Consider the following 17,456-nt stretch of genomic DNA (forward strand, 5'->3'; position numbering starts at 1 on the left):
CTCAAGCATCAGGTACTGGACTCCTGCCCTGATGTAAACTCCCAAGCCTGTCTTGGGGGTTGCTGTTTGTATATTATTTCATGCAGTAACACCTCCACAAGGAAACTTTCTCCACCTTTCTATTCTTCTAATACTCTCATAGTAGTCCTTTCCTGTTTCATCTTATTCACAGCATTTATTGTAAGGCCTTGTCGCTCCTTGTGCTGCTTGAGGTTTTTGGTCCAGCTAGTTCCTGCCACCCTTCTCTGCCACAGTAAAACACACGAGGCTATATTAGTTATGAATACTGTTGGGCAGTGACTATGGCTTGTTATTCAATAGCTTTGACTTAATTATTAACCAATAACTACCAATGTAAGTATTTCCACACATGGTCTTTTCTTACTAGAGAAGGTCCAGGGACCTCTTACTTTTCTAACGTCCTACGTCTTGACTGCTCAACATGTTTGTAGAGAAGAGAGCAATTTCCTGTTTGTCCCTGCTTATATTCTGATTCTGCCCAACTACACCACTTCCTGCCTGGCCAATCAGCCAATCAGTGTTTTATTCATTCACCAATAAGAGAAACATATACACAGAAGGACATTCCCCATCATCCTTGCTTTGTTAATTTTTTAATGTATCGGTATATGAGGGCAAAGATAGTTGTTTTGTTTATTTGGACACTCTGATAATCAACAGAGTACATGTTCCTAAAATATTTTTGATCCAGTGACCCAAAATCATAGACTAGCCTATTCTAGAGATACTAAGGGGTCTCCAATAATCTGACATTTTTTACTTCAAATACTACTATTAGAGTTTGAATGGCATTCCAAAATTTTAATTTCTTTATGATATATTTCAGAATGCTTTAAGAATTGTGATGGTTCTGGAAAAGCTCATTATCTCAGGATTTTGAATCACAAGAGAAGTAGTTATCAACCTATGAGTCACAAACCTTTTGTTGAGGAGGTGGTTCAAATGACCCTTTCACACGTGCTGGTCTAAGACCACTGGAAAACACAGTCTTTATATTATAATTCAGGACAGAAGCAAAATTACACTCATGAAGTAACAGTGAAAATAATTTTATGGTTGGTGGTCATTACAACATGTAGAAATATATTAAAGGCCACAGTATTAGGAAGGTTGAGAATCACTATTCTAGAGCTACATTGCATAGAAATAAAATAAATACTTCTTTGCCAGTTATGCAGTGCTCATCAATAATAGGTGCCTCATGCATTCTTAGAATCTTGTTGAATTCATTCTGAACTTTGTAGTCATAGTTGCAAAGGAGACAGAACAATCCTTTGGAACTGTGTGTATCTTGTTGTGACACACAGAACAAGAGTGTATCAGAGTAAGGAATGGATACTTACCCTATGTGTTTGAGGAACGCTGAACTGAAATGTCAAATTTTGTTATTCTCCAGGAACTCAAAGTCCACTTTGAGTCTTTGAATACACACAGCTGTTGAGAATTCTTGAATTGTTGTGGAGTACCAGTATTCTAGGCTTATCAGCTCACATGAATTGAGTTGCAGAACATTTTGAGCAAATGTTTCCCTCTTCTCTTTCAAAGTCTCCTATTCATCACGATCCCTTCCAACCTCATTATTATACTTTCTTGTGTGTGTGTGATATGGATGTGGATACAGGCAGGTCATAGTTTACATGTGGAAGTTAATGTACAAGTTTGAGGATTCAGATCTCTCCTCTTTTTTTTATATGTATTTCATGCATCAAACTGAGGTCATTAGGCTTTCCTGGTTTCATGTTCCTTTTCAACAAGTAGGAAAATGTCGAATTAAAATAATGCATACCACCACTTCCTAAAAATCTTTCTCAGCACTGGACTGTTTCCTCTCATCCAATATCCCTTTATGTTCCTTAACATAAATTACAATAGTCTATAACAGTAAGCTCAGCCTACCTATAGTTACATCTGTAGACAGAATACCATTTTGAGCTTTAAATGAATGATTGCAATTGCTTATATATGTAAATATCTTATAGAACGTACACACATGACATTTCCAAATCCAAGCTGTCTCAGTCACTCTTTCAATGAATAAGGGTGTACAGACACTCACATCCAGCTGTGATAATCTCCTTAAATACCAAATGCTTTATAAATATTTGCTCAACACTAGGCTTTCCTTCCAGAATTCATTACATGTGAAGGAAGGCAGAGCCAGAGAAGTAGGAAATGTAACTGGAGCCAAACTGGGGGGAAATCTAGAAAAGGAAGTTTTTTAGAATATACATTCCAGGCTTTGCAAAGGATTTGGCCTAAAGTATGCTTAGCATTTCTCCACACTTTTTTTCTCTCTCTGTCCCTCCTTCTCTAAGAAAACTGAATGGAAGAAAGGTGATTTACCCTTTCCTGTAAAGGAAAACAGTATAGAAATGGACATTTTCTTTTCATCCTGATAACTTCCAATGCTCATTTAGATGGCCAACCCAAAACTGGATGCATTGGGAGGGACAGAAGGGAGGAAAGCACTTTGTGTCTTTCTATCTTTTTTACATATTGTTTTTACTATGCTTATTTTTCCTGTACACTGATTCCATTGGGGACTGAGGAGTTGATGACTTCTGGAGGTGACCAGCTACTCTGGGATGGCCTTGTGGAAATAGAGAATATCTTTTAATCCTTTTATTTTGTGAGTAGGGTCAGTTATTGGCTTTTAGAGAATAATATAATCATAGTTTTTGCATATTATCTCTTTCAAAAGTAAGTAAATTTTTAAAGCATCATAACATGTGAAATAATTACTAAATACAGAAAAATCATTTAGATGTTATATTATAAACCACAGCAGAGTTGTGTTTCTTATGTTGTTACAATATTTAATAAAATTATAATGAACAGTGGAAAAGAGGGGTTTCATTCAGAGTAAAATAAGCAAGTTTAAGTTGGAGATAAGTCATTAAGCAATTGCAAAATTACTATATTGTGTTCTTTTGACATAGAATAGGACAGGAAACAATTCTAAGATTCTTTAGCTCACATTCCACCCAGGCCATATAGTTAATTATAACATGGGCATACTTACTGCACTTCTGGGATTCACATAATCAATCCCAAGTGTAGTCATAGCTTTCACAATGGCTAAGATGGACTGCAGTGTGTTACTGTAGATCACTGCTTTAAACTCCATGCATTCTTGTTTACTGTAACCATTCTTATGGATGATCCTATAGTGGAACATGAGAAGTTTTGTGAGTTGAGCTGGTGTAGCAAAATAATAATAAATTGCTTGAATAAAAGTATAGTTTATACACCTTAAAAAGGATGGATTTTGATCATGTGTATATACCAAGTCTAGTCAATTTAACATCTCTGAATGTTTATCATTCATTGTCTCTTCATATAATGCCTTTTTGGGTCATGGGGAGACCACATCCTAATTATAAGGTAAATTTAAGATTGTTCTTGATAAAACACATAAAATACATAAATCACATATACTTTATTTAGAACCTATACTCCTTTTTCAGGAAGAAAATTCCCCGAGTTCCAGGTGAGATGTGTGTGAAGACCTAAACACTGTCATGTTTACATTGTGATTTCTAGATGATGTGAGGTCACTCAGCAGAACAGTCCTGGCTTTTCCTATTTCTTATGAAACACTAAGAAGTATGAGTGCCTGCTTTCTATTTACAGCATTAACAAAGGAATTGTTTTTTAATTGAAGGTAATTGCTTTCTGTTGGATCCATTGCCATTCCTCCGAGTGTGTACGTGCTTCTGGGTTCTCGGAGTTGAGTTACCCAGATGGTAGATTTGGCTGGGCTCCTCTCTTCCACCCATTAACCCGAAAGTCATGGTTTGATGGAGAGTTTAAGAATAGTAGCTTAAAATAGAATTCCCCTTTAAATCTAAAATCTGTGCTGGTGTTATTTGTGTGTCTTTGTATCTTTGCTGTGTGATAAATCTCATTTCTTTCTGTCAGTCTTTTTTTATGTTGTTTTTAAAGTGCTTTTGTTTTGTTTTTGAGTGTCACTTTTCTCAAGATTTATCTTGTGTCTACACACATGCAAGTTCCAGCTTTGAGATCAAACATAACATATACACCTTTTTGATGCCTTTGAAGAGCCTGAAACCATTAAATGGTAGGACCAGGCCCTAGGAGGAGTGAAGAATGTGCCTCTATTATTTTAATCTACTCTTTACATTTGATTACCAACAAATGCCCAATTTTACCTTCAATTTATCTGGTTGCATTAATCTATTAATTCACTTGAGCAAATAAACAAACAACAACAACAACAAAACCCAGATGGTTCCAAAACCATAAAAATGCAGAAATACATACTTACAATAGACCAAAGCTAGACTGTTGAATAAACCCCAGACCTATGTCCAAAATTAAAACGGAAAAATGGTTTAATTGTTAAATTAGAATGGTAATTATGTGTAAATTTGGGGCATTTGGGTTCTTTTGGTAACACAAGTTCTGATGACTCATAAAACTCTCAGGGAAAACATGACAGAAGCAGCTGCATGAATTTATTTCTTCTGGAAAGAGTTGCCTACCTTTAAGTTTGTTCCCAGCTCTTTTCAAACTAGAAAAATTTTATTGGGCATTTTAGCTCTTCATTATATGCTGAAATAAATGAATGAATCACACTTGACTCTCCTCCCACTAGGTCCATAGTGATTTCCAGCCTATGCACCACCTACTGTACACTGTAACCGCCAGCTATGTTATAGAACGCTACATTTTAGATCCTCAAATGGCCACTGAAGTCACAAGTGGCTCAGACAGCATAAACATGATCAAATTTCTAACAGAGGCACCAAATTATATAAGGAATTATCATTTTAGCAGATTCTGTGCTCTATAAAAGTCCACAGCCACATTTGTGTATGGAAAGAGACATTAGGAAAGCCGTGGTAAGTTCTATTGTGGGTAAGTATTTAAAAAGCGGGGAAAAAAGACAAGGGTTAGCAGAAAAGAAATGAGCTGATTATTTTACGATAATGTGCCCTTTCTAAATTGCTGAAAGGAAGGGGGACTTTATAGATACAAAAGGCAGTGCACTCGAATGCTGCACACCCTTGCCAAACTTTGGGCCTGGGTCAAGAGCTGGCGTTGCTCAAACATTGTCATCTGCATATGCAGATGCCTCATAGTCATGCAAGTGACTGAAGAATAGTTTCAACAGTTTGCAAAGTCATTGCCTGGACATTTTTATTTAAATTTAGGATTCTTTATCTTCCATTTTACTATTTAAAATATTTATAAAAATTGTATTTTACTTATATTTCATACTTTGGATACTTAAATTATGTCTATGTCATACATATTTCAAATTCTTTTTGTGCTTTCTCAGAAATATATGTAGCTAAAGAATATTTATAACTTTCCCAATTTGTTATATGTAGTATATATATTTTATTATACATAAATCCCCCCACACACGGTTTTTAAGATTTAGTTTAATTTTGTTGTGTGTGAATCTTTTGCCTGAATCTTCTGCATGTGTCTGATGCTTTGAGAGACCAGAAAATGGTACCAGACACTCTGTGACTGGAGTTAGGGAACCTAACTTCCATCTTATACAAAGACAAGTGCACTTAACAGCCAACCCATCTCTCCAGCCCTAAATTTATGGTAGAGGTAGAAAAATTATAACTACTAGTTCTTTTTTTACAAAATGTACTTATAAATATAGTGGTAAGAAAAATTCATTTTTGCAATCTTTAATCAGATAATAAATTTAGATTAAGATTATAGTCTTGATATTGAGATAGTCTTATATCATAGCTCTGGCTATTATGGTACTCCTTATGCAGCACAAACTGCCTTAAACTTGCTGTGATCCTCTTGAATCAGCCTCCCAAATGTAAGGCTTATAAGAATAACCTACCACATCAGTCTAAAATTATATTTTCATAATTACTCATGACAAATAATGTCTAATTATTCATTTAAAATTTTGTTTTATACTTAGTAAAGTTTAAATGAATTATATAATTTATCATCTCTGTAATGGGCAATTTAATTCTGTCTTTCACAGACTGTTCTTTGGTTCTCCTTTATTTACATATATTTGGCCCATTATTGTTTTACATAATAGTCTGTATCTCTTTATATATTACAGTAGTCAGTTATATATTTATGATATTCATTATTGGCTTAAATTTCCAGTTTTCAATTTTTTTCTGAATTCATACATGATTTAATATTTAAAAGCTATCTTTTTATATAGAGAAATAACCATGAAAAACTATATTTATGAATATAAACAATAGACACAAAAAAGAATAAGATAACTTCAACTGTGATTGTGTCCTAAATAACAGGGTAATAGGGAAGAATAATGATCTAAAGGAATGAGAAATAACTCTGTTGTGAGGATGGACCAAAAATTACTTACAAAACCCTGTTTTAGAGACAGAAAGGGTATATATTCGCTGGCATCTATAGGTGAGATTCCCTATGATGATACATTACTTATGATTTATTAAAGTTTGACTGAAGATTCAGAAAGCAAAGTCAGCCACAAGTCATAGAAGTCAGGCATACACCTTTGATCCCAGCAGTCAGAAGCTAGGAGATGGTGGTACACACCTTTCATCCTAGGATTCAGGATTGAGAAATAGACTGGTCTCTGTGAGTCCAAGGCTACCCAGATCTACACAAGATTGAATCAGTCTAAAAGAGTATTATAGCTCATACCTTTAATCCCAGCACTACAGGGGTATAACAGAGCAAGTAGATAGTATGGGACATTCATTCTCCAGCCACAGTGAGGATAGGCAGCAGGTTGAGACTTGGTGAAGAGATTGTGCATGGATTAGCCCTTTCAGCCTGAGCTTGAAGTGAGAGCTAGTGGCTGCCTACTTTGCGTTTCTGATTGTCAGCTTGAACTCCAACATCTGTTTCTGGGTCATTTATTTTTCCTGTTAACAATTTCCAAACTGGAGCTTAAATAATAGTCTATAAACTAATTACATGTCATTATAATATTGAAAATGAGAAAGTGGTTGTGTTAACCAGAGGGCTTCATCACTGATATCTAGCTTCATGTTATTCATTTTTCATTGAAGTTTTTATTCATGGCAGTTGTTTTTTAATACTTCTTCATTCAGAAATTTAGTAGGTTGTCCCATTACAAGAATAAATAGAAAAATCATGTAATAACACATAAGAATCTGTTGGAGTGTTATCAGTGAACAAATATTTCATATCCATATAGAAAATAAATGCTGTTGTTAAAATATTATTCCTCCCAAATTTCAAATGGATTCTTGTTTGACATATTTCAAATGTTTATGGCTATACCCTCATTGGGAAAAAGCTAGTTCATTTGAGGCTTAATATAATTAAAACACAGCTACTGGCATTAATATGAAAGGCAAAATTCAAAAGAAAAATAGAAATTACAGTCTTTGTTAAACAATAGAAGTAATATTGAACACTCAAAAATGTCAGGATAACTTTGCCACTACCTATAAATTCTGAAGAGGGCACTTGAATTCTGAAAAGAGACTAAAAAAGAATTTTTTAAAGATTTTAGAAGTCCGTATAATGATACTTGTATGCATGTATTTAGGGCTGACCATTTGATATTGGACCTGTGCTCTTAACTGTGGAAGACTACTTCAGCGGTCTGCATTTCTGACTCGCCTGTCAGGCTCTGTGTAGGGTTGAAGCCTCTGGAGTTTCCCCTGTCTGCATCAGCATGTGTGTTGGCATAGTCTTATTTCAACTCATGATTAGTCAGTCATGTTGGTGAGACTTTTTGAGCAGATTTTACTTATAAATATGTAACAAACATTTATGAAAAAAAGAGAGACAATGAATATGGAAAAGACCAAAGAGGGGAATGAGGGAGAATTTGTATGAAAAAAAAAGAAAAGGTAAAAATGATGCAATTATGTTATAAAAAACTAGAATAAATAATCAACCCAGAATTGTTCAATGCATAGATACATCAAATAGTCAACACTTGAAAGAGTTCTGTACCTACTTCATTTGTTTTACAATAGTACTTTTCCCAGATTCACCTGCTCCTGAAACAAAAACGAAGCAAATGTTATTAACTGATACACAGAATTTGTGTGATATTAAAACCTACTATTTTATCACGTGTAACTTTTTGAGAACTCTATTTGTGAAACTTCTGAAGGAAACAATGTGCACTAATAGAAAATTTTATATTTTATATTTAAACATGATTTGAAATGTTTACATACCTGAGTTTGCAACCCAAAGATGTAACCCACAATTTCAGACTTGACATAGCTCTTGGATTCCTAAGATGACTCTTGGTATCTCTATTTGAATAAATGGTGAAAGAACAAAACCACAAACAGCTTTATGTCCAGAACTGTTCAAAAAGAAATCTATCCTGTTTCAAACACACTGTTCTCTTCAGCAGCCTATAATACCTTTGTGTATAGCTATAATTTCCTTTATCCAAATGAATGAAGAGTCTTAAAACTCTAAAGTCCAAGGAGCCTTTATGTATAGGAGGCGGCCATGGGTATGTTTCATGTCACAGATCTGGGTGCACAGAGGTAGGCGTGAGGAGTCAGCAGTGGTCCTGCAGTTATTACAGGCTCCCTTATCTGCAACATGTACTGTAGTTTGTGACCCACACTGAATCATTTCAGCATCCACTCACCTCTTGAAGCATCATATACAGAGAACCCAAATGCACGTGATTCTTAATACAGAAAACAAGAACTCATAGTGAAAACTTAGTGGTGGTTTTAGGTTGTCAATCATAACCTTTGGACAGTATTTCTTGAATCTCTCTTGAGGTTATGAACTATTTTTTGAGAAACAAAAACTAAAAGTGCAGAGATCACAGGTCATGGTCTAGGTTTGTTTTGTTTTTGTATCTGTGTGTGACAGGCACTTATCTTGATTTATCATAATTTTAACATAAGCAAACAACAGTTTGAATGTGATAACTCAAAATCTGAAACTCTTATTGAAATGATCCTTATGAATGTGGATTAAAGCACCTGATACCACTATGTAGACTTTTAACACCACCTACAACTGCTTGAGCTTCACCTTTCCTGTGGTGTTAACCTTCCTCTCCACGCCCATAGTTTTTCATGAATCATTTTAATTTTTTATCCTGCCCATCAGTTTAAGGTAAATTTCACAAATAATTCTTTGAATTTATATTGACAAATAACCTAACCCCTAATCAAGAAGCAATTTGCAACTAATATTGGCTAGCCAAAGCAAGTCAGTATTCTGCAGAGGAGTGTCCCCGAGTGTGTCAACCTCACTCCAGTGCAGGTACCATGACCAGGAGCAATTGGGCAATGGAAAGAAGACTTCTTCTCTTTGTCATTTTTTTAATGAGGTTAATTTTGTTTTGAATTTTTGGTTTATCAATTTTGTTTGTTGTGATTTTTGAGAAGCAGGAGGGAGACAGAGGTCCTGTAACTTGGTGGGTAGGGAGTGGGAAGGATTTGGGAGGACTTGGGAGAGAAAAAAAATACACAATGTAATCAAAATGTATTGTGTGAATTTTAAAAGGGAAAATAAATTTAAAAACTAGATTTTGTCCTTTGTATGATACTACATATTTTTTCTTCACTGAAATATTTCTGTCTGTTTTCCTCAGCCTGAAGGAACAGGTACAGGGGCGTCTAAATTTAACTCTATGTTGCAGCAAGTGTTTTTGTCCTTGGCATGTCACAGTGTATCTGATTTCTGCACTTGTCTGAACAGCTTCTTATCATGTATGATACTGAGACATAAAGAGTGGTAAGACCATAGTAAATAAAGCTTCACTGACAGGCAATTACGTACCAATTCTGCCTCTTGCATAATCTGCCACAGTTCTCTGTTATTGTGCCTGTGTGCTTTCTAGAATAGGCCATGGAAGTTAAGAGCAAAGTCAATGAATGCAAAAGTTAAGCATACTCATTTTTTCAATATTCCTTCATCCGTGTTTTTCATTTACTTTTGAAGTGATGGTGTTAAGGATGTGGCCTATGTGATCTAGGCCCCACCAAAACACTGTAATCCAGCCCTGGACCTGTAACCACAGGCAGCAGAAGTGGATATTGGAATCAAGTGTCACCAGGCACAAGTGACAGCTTCATGGGGTCTCACTCCACTGCATCAAATACATTTATTAGGTTTTACTGGGTTGAAAAATTCCAGCTGTGGTACAATGAGGGGGAAATCAATGATTTTAGCAGGGGCTTCAGCCCTACCCAATACATGTTTACTTAGTACTGTATTTTGTTCAATGAAAGTGATGCTGCTGGGGAAACAACTGGAGAATTTTTGAAACAGAGCAAAGAAGGTTTCATTTTTGAGTACTAATTAAAACTTTAAGGCAATTATATATTGTCTGTGTTTACTGAACCAAAGTAAAAATTATTCATGGAGTATTTTCAATTAAACAAAATATCAACCTTAAGAAAACAAGAAAAACTTTTATGAATTTTGGAACAGGATACAGCTTGTAGGTAGAGTATATGTGTAGTATGTATGAGGCCATGTGTTTTATCTCCATCACAATACACACAAAACTAAGATTCCAGAATTATATGAGTATATGTGTCATGAATCACGAAGAAATATGAGAGCATTTAGTAACCACTATTGGTCATAGTAAAACATCAGAGACATTTTCCATTTTATTTCTCTGTTACAGAATACTCAAAACTGTGTTATACATTGGGGCAAAGTTAAGTATACAACAATTCTTTGTAACTTACCAGGCAACTGATGATATGCCCACTGTAGGCAGAGTTATTAGTTATTTAAAAATAGCAGATAAAGTAGCTTTTAAAGATATTTAAATTTACAAATATTTTCTTTGCTCTGTGTAATGAGTTTAGTGTTTTAAGAGAATGTTCTATACGGTTAGCTGGAATACTCGAATAATTCCCACAGAAAAAAAACAAGGCATACAAAAAAATATTCATTTAAAACTCCATCTCAAAGTTCCCCAGAAATAAACTGTTCCTTCCCATTCTCAAATAATTTTAGCTCTTAGTTCATAATCACCATTCCATTCTTGTAAGATTAGGTCATGTTACAGGCCTAAATATACACATGACAGCATGTTTGCATATGCCGAGTACATCCTAAAATAGCTCCTTCCGTCTAAATTGTGGTCATGACTAACATTAGTTTCTGGGTTAAAGAGTACCAAAGGAATTTTCACAAGATACATAAAATTTATTCTTAATTTACATTTTAATATGCACAAATTATTGTAAGTAATACAATATAAATAAATAAAACTATTGTCATGCAGAAATAAGGAAAATAATTTTAAATCTGTACAATATCCACAGCTATGGGCTTGATTTGAGCAATCAGGCAAGAGGAGATTAAATGACTTGACATGCATTCATATATACGAGGATTTTCTCGTCATTAAAATTATATAATTCTTCAGCAGAAAACAATTAGAATGAGCCAGACTTGGAGATAATGGTCGATACATGAGAGAAATGAGAAGTGTAGAGATGAACATACTCATAAATCTCTGAACAAGCCCTCAGTTCTCCTCCTAATGCTGTGCCATATTACAATGTTTCCAGTTATGCATTAGCAGTGAAATATTTAAATGCTTTCAAGACCTTTTAACTGTTTTAAGCTAAAGTGAAAGCTATGCTTTCATAGATATTATTTGTACTAAAGTGTCAGCTCCTCATCTTATTTTGTCTTTTTAAGGAATCGCTTGTTCCACTCAATAGTTCTCTTCATGAGTAAAATTAAAAACTTCTACCTCTTCTACATGAGAACTATTCAATAGGTTGGATTCAAATATGAAAAAAAAGAGAGAAAGAAAAACGTAAGAGAAAAGAAAGAGGAACTGTGCACATGTGCTTTGGAGTTAAAGAAATACATTTTGTTTATTTATGTCATTTAATTTAGCTTCCAGACATTTCTGATTTTGGTAGGCAGTATGATTAAACTGTATCTCTGTGATTGTCAGTTTCCTTGTTTATAAATCTGGTTGCTAGCGTGTACATTTTAAGGCTTCAGGAGATTGAATTGAAGATGCAAATGACTTGAGAATATGTTAGCAACTACTAGAAGTCCTCCAAAAACAGTATCTTCCATTGTTTTATTTATGGTTTTAAATTTCATTATTCTTAAAGAACTTGCTTATTTGTATCTATGGAAATATACACACAAGGGTAAATTCCCCGGGATTTCAGAAGAGATCATCAAATTCCCTTCAGTTGAAGTTATAGGCAACTGTGAACCACCAGATGTGGGTGCTGGGGACTGAACTCAGGTCCTCTGGAAGAGCAGTAAGCACCCATGAACATCAGTCATCTCTCAAGCCCTTCCATTGTTTTAATACTTTCTTATGGAACATGATTGTTAGACTTCCTACACTCTGACCACTCCCAGCCAGTACCAAGGTTATGCAGTATCTGATGTAACTACAATGTTTATGAGCACTCATTCAGGTACGTCACCATAAGGAAGCAAATTCAGCAACGCCTTTTTTAAATTGGATGGTTTTCAAAAATACAGACCATGCTTAGTTTTCTTTTATATTTTTACCTTGCTGTTTTGCAGTATTTCTTCCATATATTTATCCCACAGTTGTTAAGAGTTTTCTGTATTTATCCACATAAAGTCATTCACAAGTAATAGATTTTTTTTTGAACTGTAGTAAGGACATCTATTTCATGCCACTTTGCTTATTTGAAACTGGCTTCTGAAGTACTATTTTCTCAAACTTCTGTTTGTTTTAATTCATAAAAATAAGCATTTAGCTCTTGTTTATTGTCTGCAAATTAACATAACATTCTTGATTTGTTCCATCAGTATGTATTCCCAACTAAATCCATTGGACTGAAATTCATGTGTACATGTCTTTATCCAAATTCCTGGTAGCTGCCTGGAAATTTGTCAAGAGAAAAGTCAAGGGCAAGAAAATGTCAGAGGCTACTCTGTGGATAAGAAGCCCACTAATCATCATTAGTCCTGGTTCATGGTCTATAAACAACGATACTAATAAAGGTTCACCATTAAGTATGATAAATAGATTTCTGTAGACTATCTATGTAAGGGAATTCACTTCGCTTCCTAATTTGCTTTTGATGGGAGCAGATGAATAATTTGATTTATGTTTGCCTACCCGAATATAATGATGACTCTTTTCTATTAACATGTGGTAAATGTCATTGAATGTCCTGACAGTATTTAGCCACAATTTTTGGAAGTAAACTTATATATAATTCCCCTCTCCCCACTTTAGTTTGTAATTAATATATTACTATCACTAGTCTGCCAATAATTTTATCTTCTACAAACATGACAATGCTTTCATTGTCTCTATCAAATCTTTTCAATGAACTGACAAAACTTTCCTATAAATGTTAATGTAATGTTGAAATGATCTTCCCATGAGTTATTTGGTAGATTTTAGCTTAAAAGCAATATAAACATATCTGAAAGTACCTTTTTATTTTGCCAAAAATAAGTAGAACAATACATGCTTATTTCCCACAAACATTTTGTTTCTATATTAAGAAGATAGAAGTTTGAGAATGTATTACTTCAGAATGTTGTATTTACATTGTTTGTCTTTATCAGTTATTAATGCTGTCATTTTCACATTCCCTGTCATTAATGGACATTTATATTCCTATGCATACATGTGTAAGCATTTTTACTTGTTTTGTTTTGCTGAAAATTTTGAAACAATTACACACTTTTCCCATGAATAAGAGCATCTTGTAATAAGGCATTTTCTATCAAGTCTAAGATTATTTGCATGCTGACATGAACAAGAGGGAGCTCTTGGTCCCCAGACTGTTCACTGGGAAACCAGCATGAAATGTGGGTGTCAGTGAGGAAGCCTCATAAATCTATGTAGTAGATCAGTATTTTCCCTAGCGTAGGAATGGACTTTGGGATCCCATTTCACATAGAGGGATACTGCCTCAGCCTAGACACACAGGGGTGGGCCTAGGCCCTATATCAAAGGATATGACAGACTCTGAAGACACCCTCCACCATGGAAGGCCTCACTCTCCCTGTGGAGCAGAAATGGTATTGAATAGGTAGGGCATTAGTGGGGGGCAGGGGAGGAGGGGAGGGAGAGGATTGACATGTGAAACAATCTTATTTCTAATTCAAATAAGAAAATTATATATAAAAAGATTATTCACATGCATAAAAATTTTATCTTAATGCCAAGGTTCTCTAATGAAACAGAAATTTCAGATGTATTTGATTGTTACACAGTCCTTTTCATTCATTTTGCACTTCATAGACTTAATATCTACTGACAGTTCACACATTTTTGTTGTTACCTTAACTTTTAAAGTTTAGACTATTTCCCCTGTATTCTGGTTCCCATTTTCTTTTCTTTGTGGTGTTAACACTTTCCCAAATTTAGGACTGTGTTCTGATACAGAGTTGAATAATCTGTTTTGATTGTGATATTTAATGTAAATATATTCATATTAATGTTACATGAAAATTCTCTGGTTTTTCAGTCTATCACATTAGAAAGTACATGGGGTCAGATAAAATTCTATTGTCTGTTATTTTGTCTTAGAAGCTTTTCTGATAATATATCAAAAATAAACACCCAAATTCCATAAAATTTTTTATCAGGCAAACTGTATACATAGGTCCCACCTAGGAGAAATTACAGTCTCCCATCTTTTTCCTTTTGATGATCTTTGGCTAGAATGTTCCAATTTCCAATTTTATACTTATTTTGAAAATATCTGAACTTTGGACTGTTTACTAAAGAGAGATGGACTAATGAACCTTCTAGTGTTGTCTGCTCTAGACAGAAATGAACTGCAAAGCCAAGTTCCTTTCCTGGTTCCTGTCCTTCATGGCTGTGTTTAATCTTGTTTGGTACCTCATTCTTCATACTGGCAGGTTTTATTTTAATTGTCTACTGGCAATGCCCCAAGTTGAGTTCCTTAAGAACTGTTTGTAGACATCCTAGCCTTTTGTGTACACAGGAAGGAAAGCTTAGAGGAAAACCTTCATGTATACATTTTCTGGGGAAGATGCCCAACAGCTGAGAGTGGGCATCTGTTCTGTTTTTCATAGGGCATACTATGACCAGAAAGCTTAAAGAGGAGTGACATTGTTTCTATGTTTTTAATAATTCTTATACTAACTAAATATCACTAAATGGTTCAAGATGCCCCAAGGCATCTTGGTATCCAGAGGTTGTTTACATTAGTTTTTTTTTTTTTATAATCTAATGTTTTGAGCTTTTTTTTTTTTTTTTTTTTTTTTTTTTTTTTTGCTTATGCGATGGGTATCTAAGGTTTATATAACAATAGGAAAAGCTTTAAGCTGCAGGTGAGCTCTCTGTTGTGTCAATATTAAAGAATGGTGGCTAATGTCATCACCCCTCACCCATCCAATCTATATCCAGGCCCAAACTAATCTTTCTCTCTCTCTCTGTCTCTCTCTGTCTCTCTCTCTCTCTCTCTGTCTCTCTCTCTCTGTCTCTCTGTCTCTCTCTCTCTCTCTATATATATATATATATATATATATATAAAAATTATTTATTGGTGTTTCTGTTTCTAGCATATCTTATAAAACCTTAACAAAAACTGGTTGACTGGAGAAATAATACTGTATGGTATAACAGCTCATACTTGCGTCTTTTAACTTTAAAAAAGTGAAGAAATTTTGGATGCCAGTATGAAGAGTCTAAGGCATAGTGCTTTGTGTAAAACTGCTTTCAGGGATCTCCTTTATCCCACCAAGAGAGAAGAGAAACCATTGTCCCTCGTGGTGAAGTGCTTTTGTAGCTTAACTGTCACACCTGCATTCTCAGGTTCTCAGTGCAAGGGGTGTGGCCTAACTTCAAAGTTTAAAGACACAACATACAACTACTAGAGTCTTGCCTGATAACATCATCTCTTTGAGGATGGATTAGAAACTTGAGGACTCAGGTAGATTGTTACAGTTCCTTCACAGCCAGCCCTTCCCAAATCTGTGGTTTGCCCCTGAAGGAGTGCGTGCGTGCGTGCGTGCGTGCGTGCGTGTGTGTATCTATGTGTGTTTGCACAATGCCCATGTAGTGGCATGGTTCAGATTTAGATGCCAAAACACTAAAGATTTGTATAAAAGTTAGCTGAGGCATTAAACACACACCCGAAGATAGCTTTTGAACTCAATGGCTTTTCACAGTGGAAGTAGACATCTTGGCCTTTTGTTTAGATTTTTTCAAATCTAAACTTTGTTTGACCTTTTCAAAATGGTATTTTTCTAAAAGTTTAGAATATGTATGTGCTGACATCTAGAACATGATGGAAAGCAGTACATGTTTCATGTTAAGAGGAATGATGCTTGAAGTTATTCTGAGTCCACAGTGCAATCTTCTTTAAAGTCAGTTTTCCTAAGTTGGTGTCTGACTGTGACTGGTAACCAGTGTAACTGCAGTTCTTGACTGGTAAGCTAAGTGCTTTTATATTTGAAGTTGACTTCATAAAGCTAATGAGCAGTCATCTGAGCTTGGAAAAGCTCAGGCAACTGTCAAATGGCATTGGGTTGTAGGATCTAGAATCAAAGTACCTTGTATTGTCTGCTGTTCAAGTTAGAGAGTGTGTCCCTGAGTTAGAAACTTCTAACAAGTTACATTTTTACCCTGTATTAGTAGAAGCTGCAATCTCCATTTGTCGGAGCACATGCTGCCTGCTGAGGATGGTCTAGCATTAACTTCCATGCCAGTTCTATGCATAACCATTCACCAAATATGCTGCTGTGGTTTCTTACAGGAGCCCCTCTGTCCTGTGTTATGATGCATTGTCACCTCGTTGCTTGACAAATATATTGTAAGGAGTTAGAGCTGTGTGTTAATAGTACCTTTATATAAATAACAAGATGTAAAATACAGATGAGAGATATGCAAATGAGTGATGTTCCTGTCTTAGAATATCTTGCACAGAATAAAGGAAAATGAAAATAAAAAAAGAAAATATCTGATGATGTTCAAATTACCTAAAGGTACCAAGCCACAGTATTTAATTAAAATATCACTGTGATTGTAAGATTCATGTGCTATTCTGATCAGATAGGTGGTAATAATAAATAAGGGCTCACAATCCTGAAATAATGAATTACTATTGCATTAATTAGCTCCAGGGTAAATACATAGCTGTCAGTAAGTCAAAGCTCTTATTTTGATTTGTTCCTGTGTTGATTTGGGTTTTTATTAGTTTTGGGAATCATATATACAATATTGTAACACAAGGTCAATGTTTCAAAAGCAAAGATAACTGACTAATTAGCTGGCCAATAGCCTGAATGTGGAGAAACTGAAAACATAAAAATGCAAAATGGAAGACGAAGTCCACCGAATGCCTCTAACTGAGTCACCCCTGGATTATAGAATATATTTACCTGATACATATTGCTGTAAATTTTTGCTAAAATACCACAGGTTTTAATATCTTAAATTATAGCTTTTCTGCTTCTTCTCCAGAAGTCCATTGTTAAATTTCCCTTAAATCTCACAT

At 34.9% G+C, this 17,456-nt stretch overlaps 1 protein-coding gene across 1 annotated transcript in view; it reads right to left on the reverse strand.

Moving 5' to 3' along the window:
* Positions 1-17,456, reverse strand: part of Gnat3 (G protein subunit alpha transducin 3) — a 37,773-nt gene that overhangs the window by 19,630 nt on the left and 687 nt on the right. Inside the window, exons 2-3 of the mRNA XM_035451383.1 lie at positions 7,970-8,012; positions 3,044-3,185 (exon numbers count right to left, since the gene is read on the reverse strand). Of these exons, the coding sequence (XP_035307274.1) occupies positions 3,044-3,185; positions 7,970-8,012 (185 nt within the window). The remainder of the gene's footprint in view (positions 1-3,043; positions 3,186-7,969; positions 8,013-17,456) is intronic.

The sequence above is a fragment of the Cricetulus griseus genome (assembly GCF_003668045.3).
Source record: "Cricetulus griseus strain 17A/GY chromosome 1 unlocalized genomic scaffold, alternate assembly CriGri-PICRH-1.0 chr1_0, whole genome shotgun sequence".
NCBI lineage: Eukaryota > Metazoa > Chordata > Mammalia > Rodentia > Cricetidae > Cricetulus > Cricetulus griseus.